Genomic DNA, 24,479 nt, shown 5'->3' on the forward strand with positions numbered 1-24,479 from the left:
AGACGGGGGGTCTGAGTGGGATGACACCTGGTACGAGTGTGATGGAGACGGAACAGGAACTCCCTTCTTAAACAGAGGGCGCTCGCAGACCTGTACTCTCACCCTAAGTGGGAGAGGGCCTGATGTAGCGGGGGCTGGCGCTGTTGATGACAACGTCACTCTAACTGTCTCTCACCCCGTCGAGGGGGTCTGCACTCGCACCTACCTTCCCTGATTCCCCCATACGATCAAATCCAAAACCGGAAGATATTGACCGGTGGGCTAAAGTACCGCACCCCAAATTAGGAACGCAACGAACCTGGAGTGCGCTTCAGGAATTAAAAGGATTCATGTAGAAGTAAAACAAGAATACAGCACATTGTAGTACGAAGAGAAAAATATATTCTCGATGTGTATGTGTGTTTTATTAATTTGTGTGCCGGCATGTATGTGTGTAACTGTGAGTTTTTGTACAGATGCAGCCATTCAAAATGAGCGGTAAAAACCCGTGGTACAGTAATCTACCCGCAGGGCACCGGAGGGCACCGCGGTAAGTGATTAGCTGGCCAAAATGACCGACAGGGGCACTTGTGGTGCATTGGTTGGTAGTGAAAAGATTTAATCATTTAATGTCTTTACTGTGCACATTTTAATCCGCATAGTTTTGAATATTTATATGGAATTTTACCACTAAAGGGAAATTTTAGTAGCTGAGCATAAAAAGAAGAGGAGCATAACGCATCTGAAGGTCAAAAACGATATTAATTTAGGAACATAAACATTACTGTATGTACATAAACTGTACTGTGTATGGCTGGTCTTGATAGTTTAAAGAAAAAATACACACCAGTCTTCCATTTCTCCCTAAACATTTTAAGCATGAAAGTTTTATGAAACGGTACCCAAATATGTGATTGCTGTATAGAATGAATTTTAATTTTTAAAAATTATTTAACACGAAAATTAAGCTGTTTACAGCCTGAGAACAGTCACCTGTTGCTACCCAACGCAGAAATACAGCCACTAACTAGCAAAGAGAGGACATTAGCTAGCCAATATGATAAAGAAATAAATGATTATTTTGTTTATTTCTTTTGCACATTTATTTGAACATTTCCATCGATTGTACAAGCACTTGGAAACTGTCCAATCCCTAGTTCATCAGGCATTTACCGGTCTGGCGCCGGTCTGTGTCTTCTAGGATATAATGCCAGCGAACTCTTGTTTTTATGTCCACTATAACTACTCTGGGCAAACATTCCGAGGTCAAATTCTTCCAGCACGGGGATACCTTTAAAGCGGAGACGACGGCACCAAAATTTTTTGGCGCGCCTTCTCTTTAAAGCCCTGGCCAAATATGAAGACAGTACGTACAGTTATAATTCAAACGGAATTAAAAACTACACATCCCAGTTACCATGGTGGTGCTTGTGATCGTTGCGTTTAACCAACGAAACAGGGCGAAAAATCAGTCACATGACTTTGGGGCAGAGTTTCGAAAGCTTAACCTATCAGCAACACAGTGAAATTTACACGATAGGCTACCTCAAACTGTCAGTTACACGACTGTGTATGTCGCTTAAGCCACTCCTATTTGGCATTTTAGTTATGGAGGCGAGAAGATGCCCCCCCCCCCTCTCTGGGTGTCTGATTTGCCGCCATCTTTAACTGTTCGGTGTCCGAATGGTAGTAGCTACGCGTACAAAATAAAGTTAATCCCAACTACAAAACATATATTTTTGTGGTAAGAGGGCGCAAAACATCAGTATTTACTGCTATTAATTACTGTACGATTTATAGTTGAAATCTGAGCCTAGATATGAAGTTAAAATCTCGACAAAGCAATGTAGGAAATACAGAGAAAATAAATCCTTTCTGACATCTAAAATCAGTTTCGATCAAGGTCTCTAAAACGAACAAGAAAAAGAGGATTTTCGGAGGGCAATTACGCTGTGTTTATATGGAATAACTGATTTATGAGCAATCTAATTTCTTGTTCGTTTAAAACAGTGAAATGTCAGCTCCAAAAGATCGCACCAGAAACAGCACTCTCTCTGCCTGTCATAGACGTTCAGGAAAGGCTGAATGAAGTCATGTCAAGTACAATAATTCGGTGATCAATAATAACAGTTGTAGGACAGTATATAAGGAGGATAAGGATTTTGAAGTTGACTCGAAATCTGATAGGTAACCAGTGCAAGGACTTGAAAACAGGTGTAATGCATCCCTGATAGGATTCTTGCTGTCATATTCTGAACATATTGAAGATTGTTCAGTGTGGATTTAATTTCCCCAGTGAACAGGATGTGTATTTATTAATTCTAGAAAAAAAGCCTTTCTTGATTTCTCTAGTTCTTAGTTTCTCTAGTTCCCTTTAAAATAAACTATTATTCCACAATGCAGAGTATTACATGGCCAGTATTTACACATGATATTTGTGATTTAAAGAAATTAATACAAGCAGCTTTTGGAGATTTAAGTGTTGGCTGAGTTATTGCAGGATAAAAGACTAGAGATGTTGGCAAGAAGAAGATAATTTGGGGAAAGCTGAGGAATACACTTATAACAAGAACACTTCCTAATGGGGTTAGGCATACTTTTGATGAAGATGATGAAGTTAACAGACTATATGTTTACATAAGATACTGAAATAAGGATTGTATTTTAGATTATGTGTAGTTGCTGGCATTGAACTGTGTGTTGGATGCACATGAATTGAAGGAATGGGCAAACATAGCTGATGCGGATCCACAGAGCCAGCATATTAAGATGTTTATAATTAGAGGCAATTTGTTTAAATAACTAGGTATGGATACTGATGTGCAAGAGAGGTGGAAAGGCTGTTTCCTTAAGCCAGCACTATAAAATATTTTATTCTCAGTGAGATGCTGCCATTTCATAGTGGGTTTCTAACACTGTGTATAGTTCCATCCACACAGTGCCTTTACTTCCATTTCTAATCTCTTAATCCAGTACAGAGGATTTGGAGCCTATCCCAGTAAGCAACGGACACAAGGCAGAATACACCCTGGACATAGCGCCAGTCCATCACAGGACAGACAGACACAAACACACACACACCAGGGCCAGTTTTCCCATAAACCAATTAACTTACCAGTATGTTTTGGAGTGCGAGAGGGAGTCATATCACACAAATGGAGAAAAACCATGTAACCCAGAGCAAACATGCAAACCCCACACACACAGGATGGCAGGAATTGAACCTAGGACCCCAGTGCTGCAAGATAGCAATGCTAACCACTTTGCCACCATTATAAATGGATGGATATCTTAGTTATCTTTCTAGTTCACAGGTTTGCATGCATAATTTAATTTTGAAAGCCACTGAGACATCAGGTACTACTGTTGTATTTATGAAAAAGAAACAAAACAAAAAACATACTAACAACTGTGCCATCCTACTCCTTAGTTAATACATTTTATTATTCATAAACAGTTAACATTGTTAGCAAAATATTTTGAATTGTATTTAACCCTATTTTTTCTTTAGTTTTGTATTTAAGTATTCAAGTCTGGTGTCCCTCAGGGCTCAATACTGGGCCCCTTGCTCTTCAGCATTTACATGTTCCCACTTGGTCAGCTTTTAAGATCACATGGCCTCAGCTTTCATTTTTACGCTGACGATACTCAAATATACATCCATACCAAACCCGACACTGATGTGGCTGTCTCTATTCTATCTAATTGCATCTCTGACATAAAAATTTGGATGACTCAAAACTTCCTTCATCTTAACTGTGACAAGACTGAAGTCATGCTTATTGGTACCCCCCATCAACTTCGTAAAGCCAGTCCTGTAACCCTGTCTGTAGATGGCTCTGTACTTGAGCTCCAATCAAAATTGAAAAACCTTGGGGTTATATTCGATTCTGGCTTAACATTCGACCCACATGTACAGCATACTGTCAAAACATCTTTTTTTCACCTTAGAAATATCGCAAGACTACGCCCTATGCTATCATTAACTGTGGCTGAAAAGCTGATCAACATATTTGTATTCTCTCGAATTGACTACTGCAATGCTCTGCTCCCTGGGGTATCTAAATCTACTCTGAACAAGCTGCAGTATGTCCAAAATTCAGCAGCCAGAATCCTGACCAGATCTAGTGCAAGTGTTCACATTACTCCTATCCTGGAGTCCTTGCACTGGCTTCCAGTCAAATTCCACTTAGACTTTAAAATCCTCATGCTCACCTACAAGGCTTTACATGGCTTGGCACCTCAATACCTGTCTGAACTTTTATCGCCCTACTCCCCACCTCGCAACCTCCGCTCTTCAAATTCTGCCCTCCTTACTGTCCCCCAAGCCCGTCTACATTGTATGGGCGACAGGGCCTTCTCCTGCTATGCCCCCAAGCTCTGGAACTCCTTGCCCAAGGATATTAGAGAGTTACCTTCTCTAAACTCCTTCAAATCCAGACTCAAAACCCTCCTTTTCAGAAAAGCCTTTACTTAACTGGTTCCATTCTTTACCCCTCTGCTCTTCTTAATACCATCTTCCACGGTCTCCTCTATTGTTATTGTTGTATTGTTGTAATTATAATTGTGTCCTGTCTTGTGAAATTTTCTTATTTATTGTTGTAGTCTTCTTATTTATTGTTATTGTCATCCTGTAAAGCGCTTTGAGAAGCCACCTTTAAAGGCGCTATATAAAATAAAGTTTATTATTATTATTATTATTATTTAACTTATTATATGATAGTCAGACTTAATGTATATTTGAACAATGAAAATATATTTTTACAAGATGTGGGGCAAAGTGCAACAGCTTATTACAGTGCTAAATGTAATATTATTGATTGCTAATAGTTTATGCTAACACCTTACTTTCTTAATTAGATGTATTTAAAACAGTGAACTAAGTGTAACATACTATTCAGAAATACAATCGAAAATAGTTTTGTGGTGTTTGTAGGGATGAAACGTTTCTAAAATGTATAACGTAACAAAATTAAAGACGATTAAATCTTTCCACTTGTAATGTCATTAGACAGAACAACACGTTTCTGGTTTGACTAAGGATGGTATCAATAAGTAGTCTAAGTGGTGAGAAAGCTGTGCTTAATGATAATTAAGGGACTTAAAAGTAAAAAGAGATGCTTCATATTGCTTGATTAATTTTAAAAACTAAGTTATAAATGCAGATGCAATTGCTGCCATAAGCGCTCCAGGCAGCAGAATGTTCGTTCTGTACTGCTGAGCTCCGCCCCTCCTCCCTCTCTGTAAAATCCTGGGTTCGGTAAAATGTTTCAGGCATTGATGTGAAGGACAACAGAGCTTTCACTGGCCGATTATCATTATTATCATTATAATCATTATTATTAATAATGATATTAATTTAAGGGTCTAAATATCTAAACATATGTATCTGTATAGCAGGTAGTATCACTGTATTCCACTTTCTTTGTAAACACGGAAAAACAGATTCACAACGCAAAGCTGTATCGCTGTGTAAAAAAAACCCGGTTTGTAATGAGCTGCTGAGCTAAGAATAGGAATGTTCCTGCCGGCAGAGGGGGTGGAAAGTGCCTGCGGTCATTTAATTAGTATTGCAATTCGCACTGATTCCCTTGCGAAGATATGGACTTAAGAATATTCGTGTCTGGTCAAAAAATGGCATTAAGCACTTAAAATTAATATGGTTAATAATAGTAAACTGTAACATGCTGTAACAAGATCGGCTAAACTGCGAAGAAAATGCTTTCAGAGAAAATGTTTCAGGTGTGAAGAACATAGATCTCCAATGCAATTTCAACCAAACCTGTTCCCACACACCCTGCCCCCACTATAATTAGAATATACACAAAGCACTCAAAGGTGGTGTCTTTAGCTGGAAATCTCGCCTGCTTCTACTTTACGAGTACAACCCCCTCTCTGCCGGAGTGCTGGCTATGACGAATTAAACCGGTTTCACAGGTATTTTCAAAGTAGGAAGTACAGTGTTAACTGGCAGCTGGTTCAAAACACGATTCAAATCAATATAAATGTTTATTTTGTAATGCATAGGTGACTATTCATTGTTATTAAAAAGACTTAAATTCGATCATGTTGTGATATTTAGAAATATAAATTTGTTTGGTGCGAGTGAGGTTTTATTTAATCTCTGACCAAGGGAAACGTTTCATTTTTTCAAAGAAATGTTTGTTAAAAAATGAAGTCATAGTTCCATGGGATTCAATCAAAGACCATGTGACATGGGAGTCAGGAAACTAACACAGCGCCACCGGATTTAATAACGCTATAAAAACGCTATAAAATAATGTGACTAGGCACAGAACAAGTTTACAGCACAGTACAATAATAAATGCTGACGATGACTGTAGAAGCATAAATTACCTTACACTCAATTTAAACACAAGCTGTCTTTAGCCCTCTAAGCTGGTTCATACAGAAATGTAGAGATCCAGGCTCAGAACACACAGCTTCATTAGCGAATACATATGCAGGACAACTAGAGAAGACGTTTTACAGAGGATGGATTTTTAGAAACATCCCATCAGTGACATCACTGAAGTCAACTCCTAGGTACTGTAACTGTCGTGTGGATAGTTTCACAAGAATCAGACAAAGGTTTAAGCATCGCTTGTTCTAGATAAAACTGCAAAAAAAAACAAAACAACATAATGTACTTCTTTGCGGCTCTGTTTGCCCAAATCATATATTCACAACGTGAAATCTAGAAATTAATATTACGTAACCAAAATCGGCAATATGGAAACAGAACCTGTGTAATTGTTGATAGATGATGTACTCGTAACATTTTTACAAGACGAACTACAACATTTAAAAAATGACTTGTATGTACTTGATATCTCTAATCAATCCACGGCAACATTGTTAAAAGCAGAGTCCCAGCACAAAACGAAACTAAAACGCATACCGTTTCGCGCTTCTTATTAGTTGCTCAAAAGTAATTTGACCGTATGAAATGCATAATATAAACCTAGAAACATATAAGTGAGCAGTATTTACGCACTGTAGTATCAGTGTTAAGACATACCTCTCAAATACTGTAAATCAAGTTTAAAATATCTCAAGACCGATTCTGGTCATAATGAAACCATGTTTCGTGTATGTTTTCTTTAAAGTACAGAGACCAGCCATATACTGTATATTTATGTTCCAAAATTAATATTGTTTATGGCCTTCACATGCGTTGCAGTATGCTCCTATTCTTTTTATGCTCAGCTACTAAGATTTCCCTTCAGTGGTAAAATTAGATATGAATATTCAATACTTAAACGGGCACAGTTAAGACATTAAATATACATATACATACTGTATACAGTACAGTTTGCATACGGTAATATGTTTATGTTCCTAAATCAATCTCTTTTATGAGCATGTGAAAGGCATGGTGAATCAATTATCCAAAATTACTGTACTTTGCATGATTGGAAACTAATGCGTGATTGCGAAATGCTGTGGTGTTACTTTTACAAAGACGGTCAATTAAAAAAAGAATGTTGACCAGGCCAATACTTTGAGTTTACACTTCCAGCTTGTCCAAGGTCATTCATTATTAATACTATTAGTAATATCTTCGTTAAAGACTTTGATGGCCACAGCTCAAACATGAGAGGTTGAGCTTTATTAGCTCCACCTTGCGGAAATTCCGGATACTATTATTTTGCTTGTCGTATTATAGGAGAATTTACGATAACTCGCGGTATTTACCGGTAGCTTGCGGTACACTGCGTACAGCGTACCGCAAAATAATGCGGTATCGCCTGCGCATTTTGAATGGCTGCATCTGTATACTAAATGACGGTGTGAGTGTGTTTAGCCAGCGGGAATGGCTAGAGACGTAACTAAAGAGACAATGAAAATCAACTTAAGGAGATTGGAAAATATAAGAGCATCTGAAATGTATAAGTACAGTACAGGTGGACGTAAAAGGAGTTAGATAAACAGTTTTTGTATGTATATACAATTAGTTGTGATAGTGGAAACAATTTGGATTTATTCGAACGTCTCGAAACCAGACATGCTCTAACATCTTGTGAGAAGATCTGTTTACCTAACGATTAGATCCTGTAAATCACTTGTAGCCTCCCTAAGTATGTCCCAGTCCAGTGGATAAAAATGTACTGTTAATGGAGTGTTGGTTTGTCTGTTAGCGGATACTGGAGCACTACTGTCATGCTTGTTTCACTCCTCTGTTCAACAGTGTGCTATAGAGTAATGTATATGGGAAGACGGCAGGAGGCCACAGGAGTATTGGGGCAGCTAGTTTTACTTGCTGAGTACCAGATTTTAACATTCACGTGCACTTATCACACGAATGTGGGTGGTTTTATCCCAGATCTATTGGGTTGGAATATTATGCATTACAAAGTATGACTATCCAAAACAGGGTATCACGTGGCTTCAACTGACTGGGATCACTCAGTATGTTGATGGTATTCTGAGTGCTTCCCCTGACGAGGAAACCCACAAGTCTGAGTTGCTTCAGGTTTAGACTGTCTGATATTAAGCAGTTATGATAAGGCCCTTTTGTGTCGAGCATGGGCCTGGGTGCAATGTTTTTACAGGGTGAGCACAACTTTTAACAGATCTGCTTAAGGGGGGAGTGCAGTACAAGGACAAGATTGCCTTGGTTCCAGCAGCAAAAGCCGCCTGTAATAATTTGAAACAAGCTCTCTTACAGGTGCTGAGACTGGGGTTTCCTCAGATGGATCAACCATTCCTTTGTATGTAAGTGTGGACAAAGGGTTCTGGGCAGCTGTGCTGATGCAGGAGCATGGAGGTAGGCACTATTATACCATTAGATACTGTAGCCAAAGGGTGGGGGACCGTGAAAATTTAAGAAAATGTAATACTGTTTACTGATGGGTCCTCTCTGATGCATGAGGGAGAACAGAGAACAGGCTGAGCTGTTACAACAGAATTCAAGATGCTTACAATCGGAAAAATGCCCCTCCACTGCCTCAGCGCAGCAAGCCAGTTAAGAGCACTGATGGAAGATTGTAAAAAGAAAGATGTTAAAGGGTTACTGTATATGTATATAATGTATGTATTTGTTGCATGATGGCCACAATTCTGGATGGCTATGGAGAAACAGGATTCTCTCACAACGGCAGGGACTCTAGTTAAGAATACTGGGCTTGTCTCTGAACTGATTTGTAGTTTTACAGCTGCCGACAGAAGCAGCTTGAGTAAGGTATAAATAACACAATGAATAAAGAATTCCAGTAACTCAAGGTAACAACCATGCAGATGCAGATGCCAGACGAGCAGCACTGGGAGAGCAGGAGTCTGAGACCCCTGTGAAACCTCTATTGGGGAAAAGGGAGAATTCAGTTTGAGGCTTTTAATAGATGTTTAATAGTGGTTAGAACAAATGTATAAAGAATGTGGGGTTGTATGATGATGTGATGTGGGCTGGCACATACCCAAGTGTATGACAAAGATGATCCCGTGGTACGGACTGCCCTGCCCCTTGTATACTGATCTAGGGGCATACTACACTGGGAAGGTGTGCCAGGCTGTAATTGCCTCACTAGGGGTGTTGGAAGTCACATTGTCCCCATCACCCACAGTCTGAAAGACCAGCTTAAGTCAGTTCTGCCTGAAAATTAGACTTCTAAGCAACAGGGGTTTATGGCAGGAAAGGGGGTTAACTGATAAGGATTCCAGATGCGAGCAAGGAACCCCCTGGGGGCATAATCTTAAACTGACCATTTGGCCAGGGTCTCTTTACTGGCCAAATACCATGACCCCCCCACCCCCCCTTACCATAACACCGAATGACGTCCGAAGCAGCAAGGAAGGACTATATAACCTAAAAGTTTGTACCGGCACATCGAACAATACTTCGGTTTTGTTGCTTCTTGCGGGAAACAAGACTTTGGCTTTATTGTTCCTTGTGTAGTGGCGATGCTTATTAATAAGAAAGAATTAAGTGTTCTGAGCCTTCCCAAATGAGGCCCCATTTCTCTGTTCATCTCTGTGGTGCAGCCACAGATAAACTATTCATGCAGGCTGATTTAAGGTTCCTTTGATAAGGACAGCTCCCAAAGGGGGATGCACTTAGCTAAGCCTGGCTATCATGATCAATGGTCATCCATTGGCCCCTATCTGTCTAGGGAGTGCCAGATGGACATCTGGACTGCATTCCTAAGTGTCAGGAGTAAGTGACTCATATCTCACCTTGATCAACCAATCAGGGACTGGTAGGGCCGAGTAACCCACGTGGGACTCTGATGCCCATGGAACTTTCAGCCAATCAATGAGCTGAAGTTCCTCCAGGTAAAAACAGGCAACACAGAGAGCCTGTGAGATTCAGTAAGATTCTGGAGAGGATTCTGTGGACTGTTCTAAAGGGAATTCAAAGGAGAATTCCAGGGCAGGATGGCCCAGGAGCAGAAGGCTCCCAAGGGCAGGACATTCTCGCAGCGCGCCTCCTGACCATCCTGAGACTCAGCCTGGACAACCACGGAACGGCCAGTGTGTCCGAGTGCCAGAACTTTCCTTTGTTCTAAGAGTCTAGAGCGGAGGTTGCCAGAGAGTAACTAGAGGATCCACCCGAGGTGAGCACCAGCAGCAAGCCTCGTGAACAGGTCGGAACTGTGGACAGCTGAATCACTATTCAGAACTAGCTCTTCATCAGGAACGAACCGGTCCTCTTCCTGACTTGCTGGGACCCACAGTCATCTTTTCTCCTGTGCACAAACTTTGCTAGTTAAAGCCAACACTAACTAGCAGGCCAGTGAGCATCTGCAGCGCACCGTCGCAAGCCGCACAGCACAGCCTGGCTCCGAGCCAGAGAGCACGGATTGGACAGCAACAGCCTGCAACTGTTTCTTTGAGCCCGCAGGAGATCTGAATCCCAAAGATTGGATGAGTATTCAACTTCAATGCATTACAGCTCGAGAATTCAATTGTTATCCCAACCAGTTGATATCAATTGGATTCCTAAGAGTTATGTACTTGTTTTGAGTATCTAATGTAGAAGTTATAACCAAGTTCATTTATGAAACGGTCTAAATGAATGATATACTGAACGTATGTCCTCTTGATATGTGTAACACTTTGTAACTGATTGAATATATACCTTTTGTATTCTGATAACCCTCTCGATAAGATCTGTTAGGTTTACATGCATATTCTATGTATTAATAAATGTATCCTCGTGTATTAGTACCTGTGTGTGCGCGTTGTTTGAGTTATGTTGCATGGTTGGATTCTAAAGCCATCAAAAGAATCAACTTTGTGATTTACTGCTACAATTAATAATTGTCTCAGTAAATGCCCAAACCCTACAGAACTGGTGCCTTCAGAGAGCCACTACATTTACATTTTGGCTATGGCAACGTTACAAATTTGGCGTCCCTGAGCCGGTTTTCTTACACTTGCATGCAATAAACTCATCTGTTTTACTTCATCTCGGGATCCAGAACCTTATTCTTTCTGTTACAACACTACCAAAATCAAAACTTTAATATCCAACATCTTGGTACTAAACTTGGGTCTTTAGGAAAAGTAACATGGGCACTGCTTTTTGACTGGCTTGTCCTGTGTGAGGTACAGTGCCTTGCAAAAGTATTCACCCCCCTTGGACCTTTTCACATTTTACAGTGCCTTGCGAAAGTATTCGGCCCCCTTGAACTTTTCAACCTTTTGCCACATTTCAGGCTTCAAACATAAAGATATAATTTTTTTTATTTTATGTGAAGAATCACCAACAAGTGGGACACAATTGTGAAGTGGAACGAAATCTATTGGATTTTTGAAACTTTTTTAACTAATAAAAAAATGAAAAGTGGGGCGTGCAAAATTATTCGGCCCCTTTACTTTCAGTGCAGCAAACTCACTCCAGAAGTTCAGCGAGGATCTCTGAATGATCCAATGTTGTCCTAAATGACTGATGGTGATAAATAGAATCCACCTGTGTGTAATCAAGTCTCTGTATAAATGCACCTGCTCTGTGATAGTCTCAAGGTTCTGTTGAAAGCGCAGAGAGCATCATGAAGACCAAGGAACACACCAGGCAGGTCCGTAATACTGTTGTGGAGAAGTTTAAAGCCGGATTTGGATACAAAAAGATTTCCCAAGCTTCAAACATCCCAAGGAGCACTGTGCAAGCGATCATCTTGAAATGGAAGGAGTATCAGACCACTGCAAATCTACCAAGACCTGGCCGTCCCTCTAAACTTTCAGCTCAGACAAGGAGAAGACTGATCAGAGATGCAGCCAAGAGGCCCATGATCACTCTGGATGAACTGCAGAGAACTACAGCTGAGGTGGGAGAGTCTGTCCATAGGACAACAATCAGTCTTACACTGCACAAATCTGGCCTTTATGGAAGAGTGGCAAGAAGAAAGCCATTTCTCAAAGATATCCATAAAAAGTCTCGTCTAAAGTTTGCCACAAGCCACCTGGGAGACACCCCAAACATGTGGAAGAAGGTGCTCTGGTCAGATGAAACCAAAATCGAACTTTTTGGCCATAATGCAAAACGATATGTTTGGCGTAAAAGCAACACAGCTCATCACCCTCAACACACCATCCCCACTGTCAAACATGGTGGTGGCAGCATCATGGTTTGGGCCTGCTTTTCTTCAGCAGGGACAGGGAAGATGGTTAAAATTGAGGGGAAGATGGATGCAGCCAAATACAGGACCATTCTGGATGAAAACCTGTTGGAGTCTATGTATGTTTTTGGCAAACTATGCAGTGGCTTGACGTAGGTTTCGTGCTCAAATATATAAAGATGCTGCCTGGCCTTGGTCAGTAAGATAAGGGCATGTATTTGGTAAGCTGCCTGTACGCCCAGAATATGAAAAGAACTAACTGTTGTCTAGCCTGCAACTTAGATATAATTAATTTGCAGGTGTTGCTTTTCAGTCATTTGTTTAGAATATTTCATAGTAACTCTTTGTGTTTTAAGGTATAAAGGACCATCTTCAGCTACTTATTTTTTAAGTCTGGTGGTTGCAAGCCAGACTTCCATCTGCATATGAATAAAGAGACTTCTGCTTCACAGACACCTGAACTTTGTCATTTGTTTGACACTACAATTTGGCACTGCGGAGCAGGGTACTCCCAGCTGAGGGAACTCTGACAGAGAGGTGGAGCAGAAAAGTTAGGCGGCTGCTTTTAAAAAGAGGTAAGGACTCCTCATTTCTAAAAAGTCCCTTATGTTGCTGTCGAGGGTTTTTCTAAAGCTGAAGCGAGTACAAAAGAAATTAGTTTATGGTGTATGTGGTGGTAGACGTCTGTAGTGTGTCGGCTGTTTTCTCAGTTGAAAGATATTGGACTTGTTTTCCCGGTTGAAATATACTGGACGTGTTTTCCCAGTTTTAAGATACTGGATGTGTTTTCCCAGTTGAAATATACTGGCAGAGGACAGGTAATGGTTTGGTGTGAAGAAAAAATAGTGGAGGTGTCTGACTGGGTGTCAGAAAAAAAGAAACTAGATGAATGCGAAGCGAAACTTAAAAAGAAATATGGACTGTCAGACGGAATTTGGTCTGAACAGGAGTGTAGAAAAATGTATGAACATTGGTCGAAAAACAGACAGAGACGGGTCTTATTTTAGGGAAACATCTGAGAATTCGATTAGGGAAACGAACGAATTAGAGAAATGTAGTAATGTGAACGTAACACTTAAATTTTTAAAAGGCAAAAATGAGGACAGGGACAGATATCCCGACTGGCCGTATCCAGAAGGAGGGTCGGATATGGAAGAAACTTCATAAGATAGAGATAGAGACGGGTCCTGGCAACCCCTAGGTCATAACGTTTTTACAGGGAAAAGACAAGAGTCTTCAAGCCCAGTTAGGGGTATGAGCAGAAGTGAGAGATCTAGTAGTGAAAGATCAGAAGAAAAAGAGGGGTACAAATCCAAGCCTGACAATATAGACCGATGGGCTAAAAAAGTGCCACACCCTAAGTCAGGCATGCAGCAAACCTGGAGTGCACTTCAAGAATTTAAGGATACATATGGGATTAGACCTATAGAAGCGGCAATGATTTTGAGAAGAGTCGGTGAAAGAAAGGCAGGACAGTTAAAACAGGTGTGTGAAAGAAAGAACCTGGGAGAATGGTGGGAATTAGTGTGGAGATTTTTGAAAGAACATTACCCACCGAAAACTGATTGGAAAAAAGTAACAGCATGTCAGCAGAAGGAAAGTGAGGATGTTTCAGATTTTACAGAAAGGTTTATAACTCTATGGATAGAATACTCGGGGTTAGCAGATGAAAAGGAAGTGAATGAAGATACTTCCACAGTAATAAAACAAATTTACTTGAGTGGGTTAAAACCTGATGTTGCCAAACAAGTGCAGCTACGTTTTTCTGACATTACGGAGAGTGAAAGCAGATTTGATTAATAACTCGCGAAGCTAGGAAGATAGAGCAAAGCATGTATGCTAAAGTACGAGCGCTGCAAATGGGAGATACAGAAACTCCCAAAGAGGAGAAAAAGGAACAGCCAGTGTGTCGCTTTTGTAAGAGACCTGGCCATTTTTATAAAGCCTGTAGACAATTGTTAAAAGCAGAAAGGCAGAGTGACAGAGGGGGAAGGGTCCCCCTCATAACTCTACTGATAGAGAGGACCAGAAGGGGCTGATATCTCAATTAAAGAACATGTCAGAAGCTGAAACGAGAGCCTTGCGTGAAATAATAGATTTAATCTAGTAAACCCCTTTGTAGCCTTCCTAAGTTTATCTCAGGATTTAAATAAAAGTGAAAGAATCTTACAGTGTGCAGTAAGGAATTTCTGTATGAAATAGCATTTATGTGAACTACCTCAATAGAGCTATGTGATATTGTGATTGTTTACCTAATGAGGGAATCCATAAGGCCAGGCTACTCCAAGTATTAGATCTTTGGACGGAGAAAGGGTATAAAACCAACTACATGATAAAGCCAGGGTGAATGCCTTCTCAGAACGAGCTCGCCTGGTGAAGAACTGGCTAAAGGGAGGTAGTGCAGTCTAAAGACAAAATTCCCTTGACCCCTGCAGCAGAAACCATTTTTTCATGTTTTGAAACAAGCTTTCTTGCAGGCACTGGCTCTGGACTGGATTCCCTCAGACAGATCATCTGTATGTAATCTGTATGTAAGTGAAAGGAATGGGTTGTGAGCTGCTGTGCTGGCGCAGGAGCATGGAGGTAGGCATCGTATGGTGGGTTATTATTCAGGACTCCTTGATGCGGTGGCCAAGGGGCCATTTTTATGTGTTGTGCAGGCTACCTGCCTGGCTGTATAAACTGTGAATAATCTGGTGTAGAACCAGCAGACCGAATGAAAAGATTTAATTGAGCTTGTAAATATGCTAAATGGAAAATTGTATCGATTTATATAGACTGTATATACACATTTGGTGTATGCCACAATGTTGGATGGCGGTGGAGGAATAGGGATTTCCTCAACATGGCAGGGACTCCAGTTAAGAATGCTGGGTTTGTCTCTGAACTGTTAGAAGCTTTGGTAAAGTGTAAATCACATAATAAAGAAATGTTTCCAGTAACTCAAGGGAACAACTTTGCAGATGCAGCTGTCATGTGAGCAGTCCTGGTAAAACAGGAGTCAGAGACCCCTGTGAAACCTTTGTTGGTGAAAAGGGGACAGCTACAGGACATTCAGGCTGAGGCCTCTAAAGCAGAGAAAAGGACAAGGTTAGAAAAGAATGTGGTGTTGCCAGCACACTGGACGCCCTGCATGCCCTCACAGCCTAATACCCTTTGTAGCCCGACAAAGGCACTCTGTCGGACACCCAGGTGTGAGTCAAATGGTGTGCCAGTTACCCAAAACTGGGTGGGGACCTGGTTTGAAGCAGTAGCCACTTATGTGGTATCTCGATGTGATGCTCATCAAAGGAACTCAACTACAGTTCAGGTGTGGGTGCAACAGCTCAAAAGGCCTGCTCCTGAGGAAACTTTCATGTAGTGGCAAATTGACAATTGTAAAGGGAAACCTTGGCTCTTATAATATGTTTTCCCAGTGTGTTGCTGCCACTGCCTCTTTGTCTTCCAAACACTTGATGATGGAGATAAGCCCTCGGTGGGCACTGCCCTGCCGCTTGTATTATGATGAAGGGATGCACTTCATAGAGAAATTGTGTCAGGCTGTGGCTACATTATTCGGGGTGAGATGGACTGAGATCACCCTCAGTCTGCTGGAACAGTGAAACGAATGAATAGAATTCTGAAAGATCGACGAAACATCAGACTGAAGGAACACCATGGGTAGATGCTCTGCCTATGTAGCCTGCGGGCTGGATCAAACAGAATTGTGTAACAGAGCCTGTTTGATATCATCACGAACCAACCAACGAAACTTCCTTGAGGGCCAAATCTGGTTAATTGATCATTGAATTTGCTAATTGTAGATCGTTAGTTGAAGCAGTGCATGGGGCTGGTGAACAGGTGCTAGACGTTTGGAGACCTCCAGTAGATGGAAGACATGACCTGATACCTGGCGAGTGGGTGTGGGTGAGGAAGATATACCCTGCCAGATGTTGCAACCCCGCTGGGGAGGGACCATATCAAGTGCAACTGACTACCGACTCTGCCATCTGAGTGACAGGATGAGATCGCTGGTTCTACGCCTTGCACTTCCACCGAGCCACTGCACCAAAGACTGAGTGAACATTATTATGTTATTACTATTTCTGTGTTTGTTGAGCTTCCTGAGGGAGGGCGACAGTGTGCCTGTTAAGTGTAAGGAGTTTTACTTTGATAAATGGGGATATGGAATCAATACTTTATCAATCAGCCACAAATGATAATCAGAGCTCATGTTGGGTTTGTATTAATATAAAAGATGCTCATGGGAGTAATCCCCTTTGAAAGAATCCTGCCTGGCCTTGGTCAGTAAGATAAGGGCATGTATTTTGTAAGCTGCTTGTACGCCCAGAATATGAAAAGAACTAACTGTTGTCTAGTCTGCAACTTAGATATAATTAATTGGCAGGTGTTGCTTTTCAATCATTTGTTTAGAATATGTCATAGTAACTCTTTCTGTTTTAAGGTATAAAGGACCATCTTCAGCTACTTATTTTTTAAGTCTGGTGGTTGCAAGCCAGACTTCCATATGCATATGAATAAAGAGACTTCTGCTTCACAGACACCTGAACTTTGTCATTTGTTTGACACTACACATATATTTAACTAAAAATTGTTGCCACTCATCAACGCAAAGTACTCTATAATGTCAAAGTGAAAAACAAATCCACACATTTCACTAAATAAAAAATAAAAAACAGAAACTAATTGAATGGATATGTATTTACCCCCCACCACCACAGAGTAATACTTGGTAGGACCATCTATGGCAGCAATAACAGCTGTGAGTCTCTTTTGGTAAGTCTCTATCAGCGTTGCACATCTTGACACTGGAATTTTTGCCCATTCTTCTTGGCAAAATTGGTCAAGCTCCATCAAGTCGGATGGGGACCATTTGTGAACAGCAATTTTTAAGTCATTCCACAGATGCTCAATTGGACTGAGGTCTGGGATTTGATTGGGCCACTCCAGGACATTAACCTTTTTGGTTTTAAGCCACTCTAGTGTGGCTTTTGATGTATGTTTTGGGTCATTGTCCTGTTGGAAGTTGAATCGTCTTCCAAGTCCCAGTGTTCTTGCTGATTGCTGATGTTTTCCTCCAGGATTTTTCTGTACTTAGCTTCATTTATTTTTCCTTCTATCTTTATGGGCTTTACAGTCCCTGCCACAGAGAAGCATCCCCAAAAAATGATGCTGCCACCACCATGCTTCACTGTAGGGATGGTGTTCTCAGTGTGATGTGCTGTGTTAGGTTAAACATATCACTTAGCATTGAGGCACAAAACTTCAATTTTGGTCTCATCAGACCATAGAATCTTCTTCCAAATTGTTGAGTCTCACATGCCTTTGGTCCAACTTCAGCTGAGTTGTCCAGTTGTCTCATGCAGTTTCTCCCATCTTTGTCATGGAGGACTGTAAATCCTTTAGAGTTACCGTAGGCCTCTTGGTGGCCTTCCTTACTACGGCTCTTCTTGCCTGGACACTCCGTTTTGAACAACGGCAATTTCTGGGCAGATTCACAGTTGTTCAAGATTTTCCTCACCTTTTTATTGATGGACTTCACTGTGCTACAAGGTATAATTAATGCCTTGGAAATTTTCTTATATTCTTGCCCTGACTGGTATTTTTCAAGAACCTTGTCTTGGATCTGCTTGGAATGTTCCCTGGTCTTCATGGTGTGTGGGGAAGTGGGGAAGCTCCTGGACACAGGTGCATTTATTCTGAAATCATGTGAAACACCTCAACTGCACAGTCAATTGATTTGGAGAAAAGAGTTGATTACTTCAGAGATAATTTATATGGGTCAAAGTAAGGGGGTGAATACTTATGCATTCAATTATTTTCTGTTTTTTATTTTTAATTAATTTAGTAAACTTCATTTATTTCACTTTGACATGATAGAGTACTTGCTGCCGATGAGTGGCAAAAATTCTCAGCTAAATAAACAATAAAATGTGAAAAAGTCCAAAGGGGGTGCAAGGCACTGTAGCTTGGAATCACTCTAACCAAAGCAAGGGTAATTCTTGTGTGTGTATATTATTGTTGACTTGCTTAACAGATCCCTGCTTACTGACTTACAATATAAAAAAATACATTCATTGTAAGTACAAGGAGTATTATGCAACTAAAGCAAAATTTATTGAAAAGGCTATTTCACTTCCAGAGCCCAATCATTATCCAGCTTCGCTCCTTAGTGATTGAATGAACTACACAAAAAACATTGTAAATATGTAGTCTTGATCGGCTATCTGTTTCTACTCAAAACTGATCTATTTAGAGAACATTTGTGATCACAGAATTCTCAATTATATCCTTCAGTAACCTTTGCTTGTATTTCACTGGTAGACCATTGTTTATGTCGCTTTCTTTATTGCAACAAAGGAGGACAAAGTTAATAGCTTAACCTCATCTCTCACTCACTTTTCTAAGGGCAGCAACAGGCTTTTATTCCTGAAGATCTCATATACAAAAACATACATTTTTATTATTGGTCAGTAACAGTTTGATACAAGAAGTAAACAAGGTTAGAAACCAAGGCAGTTAGGTCAGCCTTGAGAATTAACCCAAGACCTCTGTTCTGTTTCATGTTGCCAAATGAGTGTAGGGTACATGAGCTACACCTCCAATTGAAAGATCTTGGAGAAACACAGGCCAGCTGGGAATGTACAAAATAATAAAACTGTCCTTGAGGGCTTAATTCTTAACTCATAACAGGCATAGGTACCCTCAGCACTAAAGTGTTTAATTTTCACAGTGGAAATATAATTTGCTATTTGCACTTCTTCACTGTAAGCATGGAAAACATATAAAACAGAAGTTGGGGGTTGAGCTTGATCTCAGAAGCTAAGCAAAGTTTGTCAAAATATATCAGTCCTTGGATGGAAAACATCCGAAAAAAATAATGTTACTGCAGTAACAGTTTTGGTGGTTCAGTAGGTGGCCCTTTTCCCTCCTGACTGGTATTTCCATAAACCTATGTCGCGGTGTGGCCTATGCCCCATGCCAGTAATCGTTCATCAGAGAATCAAAGTCCTGAAATCATTCCTTACATCTCCACCTCATCTGCTGTACAGTGTGGCTGCTGCAATATTCAGGTGGGTCTCACATTTCATTGGTGGATGAAGTAGGTACACTCATGTACTGTATGTGAAGTGGATCGGAATCCTTAGGGTGAAAGGTGCTATATAAAATAATTTATAGTATATATAAAGAAATAAATTTTATATATAAATAGGGCGTTTACATTATTGTTGTGTTACAGATGCAAATATTCCTAATTCTTTGATTAATTTTATTTTTATGGCAATAACAATTTTATACTTAGATGCAGCTCCTGTTTAAACAAAATGTAAAGCTGAAACTTTTACAGTAAGGCAGATGATGACTTTTAAGTAGCTAGCTGTTTCTTCCAACCTCACAAGCCTGGGTGAAGACACGAAGCTAAATAAAATATGAGAATATTCCAAGAAAGAAAATTAACTATTTCTCCTTTTTATTCTGCATTAGACTCTGGTAAGAAAGAAACTGTGTACTCCAGACAATCAAGGTTACAAAACGGAAACATTTACAGAATAAATTTATAGACAAATTAGGCTAAAAACAAGAACAAAGAAGTCATGTTGCATTAAAAATAATGTTTAAGTTCTATTTACATACGTTCAGGCATTGACAAAGGCAGCCCTAATACAGTTCTTGTATGCAATCCCTAGCATCAATGTCTGGCAAAGGAGGCTGATATGTCTTGGTGAACTGCTGAAAAATTCAACATGCAGATCAACCTTAAGTGTGATTTGTCTTGGCCACTTCTTAAAAACTGTTTAAAGATTTTAAAAAAATGTTTCCAAAGCACAATAGAAACCTACTTTTGAGGTCTAGGCTTTAAGAAATACTGCTATGGCTGAAATATCCCTTCATTATTTCTGAACAATAAAAACATGCAGCAGATACCAGCAACAAGGGTAGAGCTTTCAAAGCTTGCAATAGAAGAACATTAAATATCATATTTAATGTAATAAATTGTCATTTTAATTTAGAAGATAAACATGAATCATTCTCTAGTGTATATCTGACACAGACACAACAGATTTAATAGATGACACAGAGGGACGTATTTAAAAAGAACATAAATGAAGAAATTATATTTGGGCAGACCTGCAAATGTCAACCTTAGTAGAAAGAAACATTAGTAGTAGATCCTCTACTAATGACTAACAATATAACAATTATTACATTTCGCTATATATTAAGTTAAACCCGGTCACTTATCTGGCATCCAAGGAGACCTTCAATCAATTCAGCACACATGACACAATTTAATTGTGTAAACAAGTAATGTTATGGTTTCTTAGAGTGCAGTTCCATCTCCAAAGACTCTTGCCACTTAGACAATGTTTGAGGATCAACCCACATGAATGAATGTATATGCTTTCTTTAGTATGAGTATGATTAACTTTTAAATCTATTAAAACAGTCAGGCTTCAGGCAGTTATTTCTACATCATAACAATCATCATTCAGGAGGTTATAAGGAATGCTGGTGGACCTGGAGCTTGAATGAACAAAACATTTATTGCACATGACTCTCAACAGCCAAGGATGGAGTGGCAGCATCTCAGTGATAAACTTCTTTCAGGCAAAGCCCAGTGTTGTGTTCAGGAATAAAAATAAACAAAAAATTGGAAAAAATCCTGTTAAAGGCAAATCCGAAACACTGCTAAAGAAAATAAAGCCGGCTACCACATTACACGAAGTTGAGTCATCAATGGTTGTACAACTTACAACTTAACTGTCCACACATGGCCTACATGTTCAAGAAATACATTACAATTTAATACACAAGCTTGAAACTAAAATGGACCACTAGCTACAGTTTCACAAGCTATGGCTTAGCCTTATGATGACTTGTACTGTGTACGCACTTTGGATTCAAATTATGAGAATTATTAGCCAAGGGTATTAACAATGCACAGTAATATGTATTAAGGATACATTTCCAGTTTGTATTCTTTGGCCTTTGTCACTTGTTCTTGTGCATTAATTAACATCACTAAAATGTTGTATGATAACACAAATGCAACTTGTGGAAGAAGGCCCTGTATCAAATAAATTGATGTCAGCTCCAAAAGTGATGAGACTTCAAACCCTTATACAACCACTGCTTTGAAATGCTGCTGTTATCAATCTCACAACATGGTCTTGTTAAATAAAAAAAGAACTACATTTCATGGGGAAAATTCTTCAAAAACACAAGCATTAAAATTCCTTGAGTACATGGATATCTAAAACACGAGAGTAAGCACCTTAGTAGTATTATACCACTGCCCCTCCTAAACGTATCCAATGGACTGATTGTTTGAGTCTGCCATGCAATAGCAATGCCTCATTTCCATATCTCACCTACAAAAGTGGGTTGGATTTTTTTTTAATCATCAATAATATGTTTGCCAGCTCATGCTTTATAAGCAGCATATTTAAAGCTACTCTTGAGTAGTTTGAGATCTGGACCAAGCATCAATTGATTCTTCTTCACATTGACCACTGTATTGAAAAGCCTATCAAATACAGTAGGTGATTCATATTCAAACAAACAGCAGATATGCTTGACATACGAACCCTTCAGATTAGACAGTTTAGACAGATTAGACAGTTTAACAAATGTATATTCAAATTGAGGCCCATTAGGCAATTATAGGAAATTAAGAACAACACCCCTCAAAGCTTAAAAGATTAAAGGCTCTGCATTTTGGGCTTAAGATAAGAAAAAAATAGTCAAATATAACCATAACAAAGCTTGTTAAGACACTATTACTATAGAAAGTGCTTGCATAGCAGGTGTACCAATAATTATTGAAACTAAGATTAAAGACGTTTTAGTGTATCTAAAATCTCATGTATCATGTATTTTATATTTTCTATTTCTAAAGCATGCTGATTTGTCAACTAAGTACTTTTATGTATGTACTTGATTATAGATTATAGTTTTGTCTTCTTTCATCATATTGCTAAGATCCACCTTCTTGGCAGTGGAAGCATGTATTCTTTTTCACAACTGGAGCACAAACTGTCTACAGCCACTTGCATATTGTGCATCAGTAACACCAGGGATGTTACAGAGACTGAAAGGTTCTGAGCCTGTTGGTCTTTTTGAATTAAATTCACCATTTGGATATTCAAATATATACAGTCATAGAAGACATGATACCGAATTCAATTAGAATAGCTAGGTTACACAATACACAGTGCCAAGCAACTTTGATAAAACAGATTAGTGCATTACAATCCTTGTTTTAAAATTTTAAAAGAAATATTTGTAGAGTCTATATGTATCTGTGTGAATGTTTGACATAGTGCTTTCAGTACTGAGAAATACCCTTGATCCATGAGTATGTTCCTTTTTTCAGTAACAAAGTGGCAACAACTTCAATGTAACTTTACATTTTAGAGCCATTTTGAAAAAGCTAGGTGTGTTAATAACACCCAACTGTTTATATATTATATAAACACTACTTGGCAGTCAGGTATTACGATATTAACATGCCTAACTTTGCCCTAAAATGAAATTGTATATGATTATATGATTACAGATTATAGTTTTGTTTTCTTTCATGATGAAGTCTACACTACCTTTGTAATTTATTTGTACAGAACAGATAAAAGGTTTGATATAGAACTAAAGTTTCTGTTATTATGTTTACAATGACACCATCTGAATACACACTACATGCATGCCAGTGGTTGTTATATATTGAAAGACAGCTGAAGCATTTCACCATTGAACAGTACAGTACAGATCACAAGTCTGGTGCAGGGCCAAACTGAAGGGAGCTTTGAACATTAGTTCATGCAAAGAATATACCACTAACATTCATTAACGGCACAACTTTAAAGATCATTCACTCACTTTAAGCAGTGGACTTAGGTCTCTGATTGCCACAAGTTTTGTTATGGTTTTCATTCCACTGGAATTATTTTTACCTATCTGAACTATTTCTTTAAAAAAAAACTAATACTGTCCTCTTTTCAGATCTTGAATTATTACTTCCTTATTACTTAAATAAGGAAGAACATACATTGGATTTTAGCCCCTGATGATTTCTGTTGTGGGACTTTAACCTAACTGAAGCTTGCTCATGAAATCCTGAAATCACAGCTTGAAGCTGAGCTGAAGATATTTCTTCAGGGTGATTCTTGAATCATTCCAGTATGAATAATGCTTACAATGTTAGAATTTGGACACTGTAGTAAAACATTCAGACATTACCTCTTTGTAGAAGCTAATAGCTATAAGATCCCTTTTTAAGTGTTTAAGTTTTAATTGATTTACCCCACCAACGTGGACTAATTTTATTAAACCCAGGAGTTGGTAGGGTCACCAAATGCTAAAATTACACACAGCAGTTTACAGTTCCCCTTTCCGCAAAAGGGAAAGGGAACAAATTATTTCTATCTTCTACACATTGTAAAAATAATTGAATCACTTCTAAAAACAACACTCCTTGTTAAAACTGTACAACTGTTCTTTTTGTGTTCTCTATGTTCTTTGTTGATCCCCACAGAGGATGCTGAAGTCTACAGAATGGCAGCTACCTCTACTGCTTTCTAATTAGTCTGATGGAATAACATGGAGGATGTTTCAGTTATAGGCTAAAATAAAAATGATCTACACAGTTACTATGAATGGAAAGCGAGAAATGCTAGGCAACGTGAAAGTTCCAATGGGGGAATAAAGTTGCTAAAATGAGTCCATCTCATGTCATGGAAACAAAATAATTCCATCCTTAGAGCCCCAGAATCTCCGCCTCCACCTGGAAGTTGCATCTTTCCTTTATGTAGGACACAGAACTGCAAACAAAAAGAAAAATTTCAATGCTGGAAAACAAAGAAAAGTTAATCATAGACATTTAACACAGCAACGTGCTTGTCACAGATCCTGTGTGCCTTTAAATCTTCTTTCCTAGATTTATAT

General features: G+C 39.3%; 1 protein-coding gene across 3 annotated transcripts in view; it reads right to left on the minus strand.

Annotated features, from left to right (window-relative positions):
- Positions 1–19,985: 19,985 nt before the first annotated feature.
- LOC102690452 (fasciculation and elongation protein zeta-2) overlaps positions 19,986–24,479 on the minus strand; it is an 84,188-nt gene continuing 79,694 nt past the window's right edge. For all 3 annotated transcript variants that reach the window (XM_015345305.2, XM_015345298.2, XM_015345308.2), the window contains one exon: positions 19,986–24,355. Coding sequence is in view for 2 of the 3 variants with exons in the window: in XM_015345298.2 (XP_015200784.1) it covers positions 24,339–24,355 (17 nt within the window). In the remaining variant the exon portion in view is untranslated. The remainder of the gene's footprint in view (positions 24,356–24,479) is intronic.

Source organism: Lepisosteus oculatus, chromosome 2 (assembly GCF_040954835.1).
Source record: "Lepisosteus oculatus isolate fLepOcu1 chromosome 2, fLepOcu1.hap2, whole genome shotgun sequence".
In the NCBI taxonomy this organism is placed as follows: domain Eukaryota; kingdom Metazoa; phylum Chordata; class Actinopteri; order Semionotiformes; family Lepisosteidae; genus Lepisosteus; species Lepisosteus oculatus.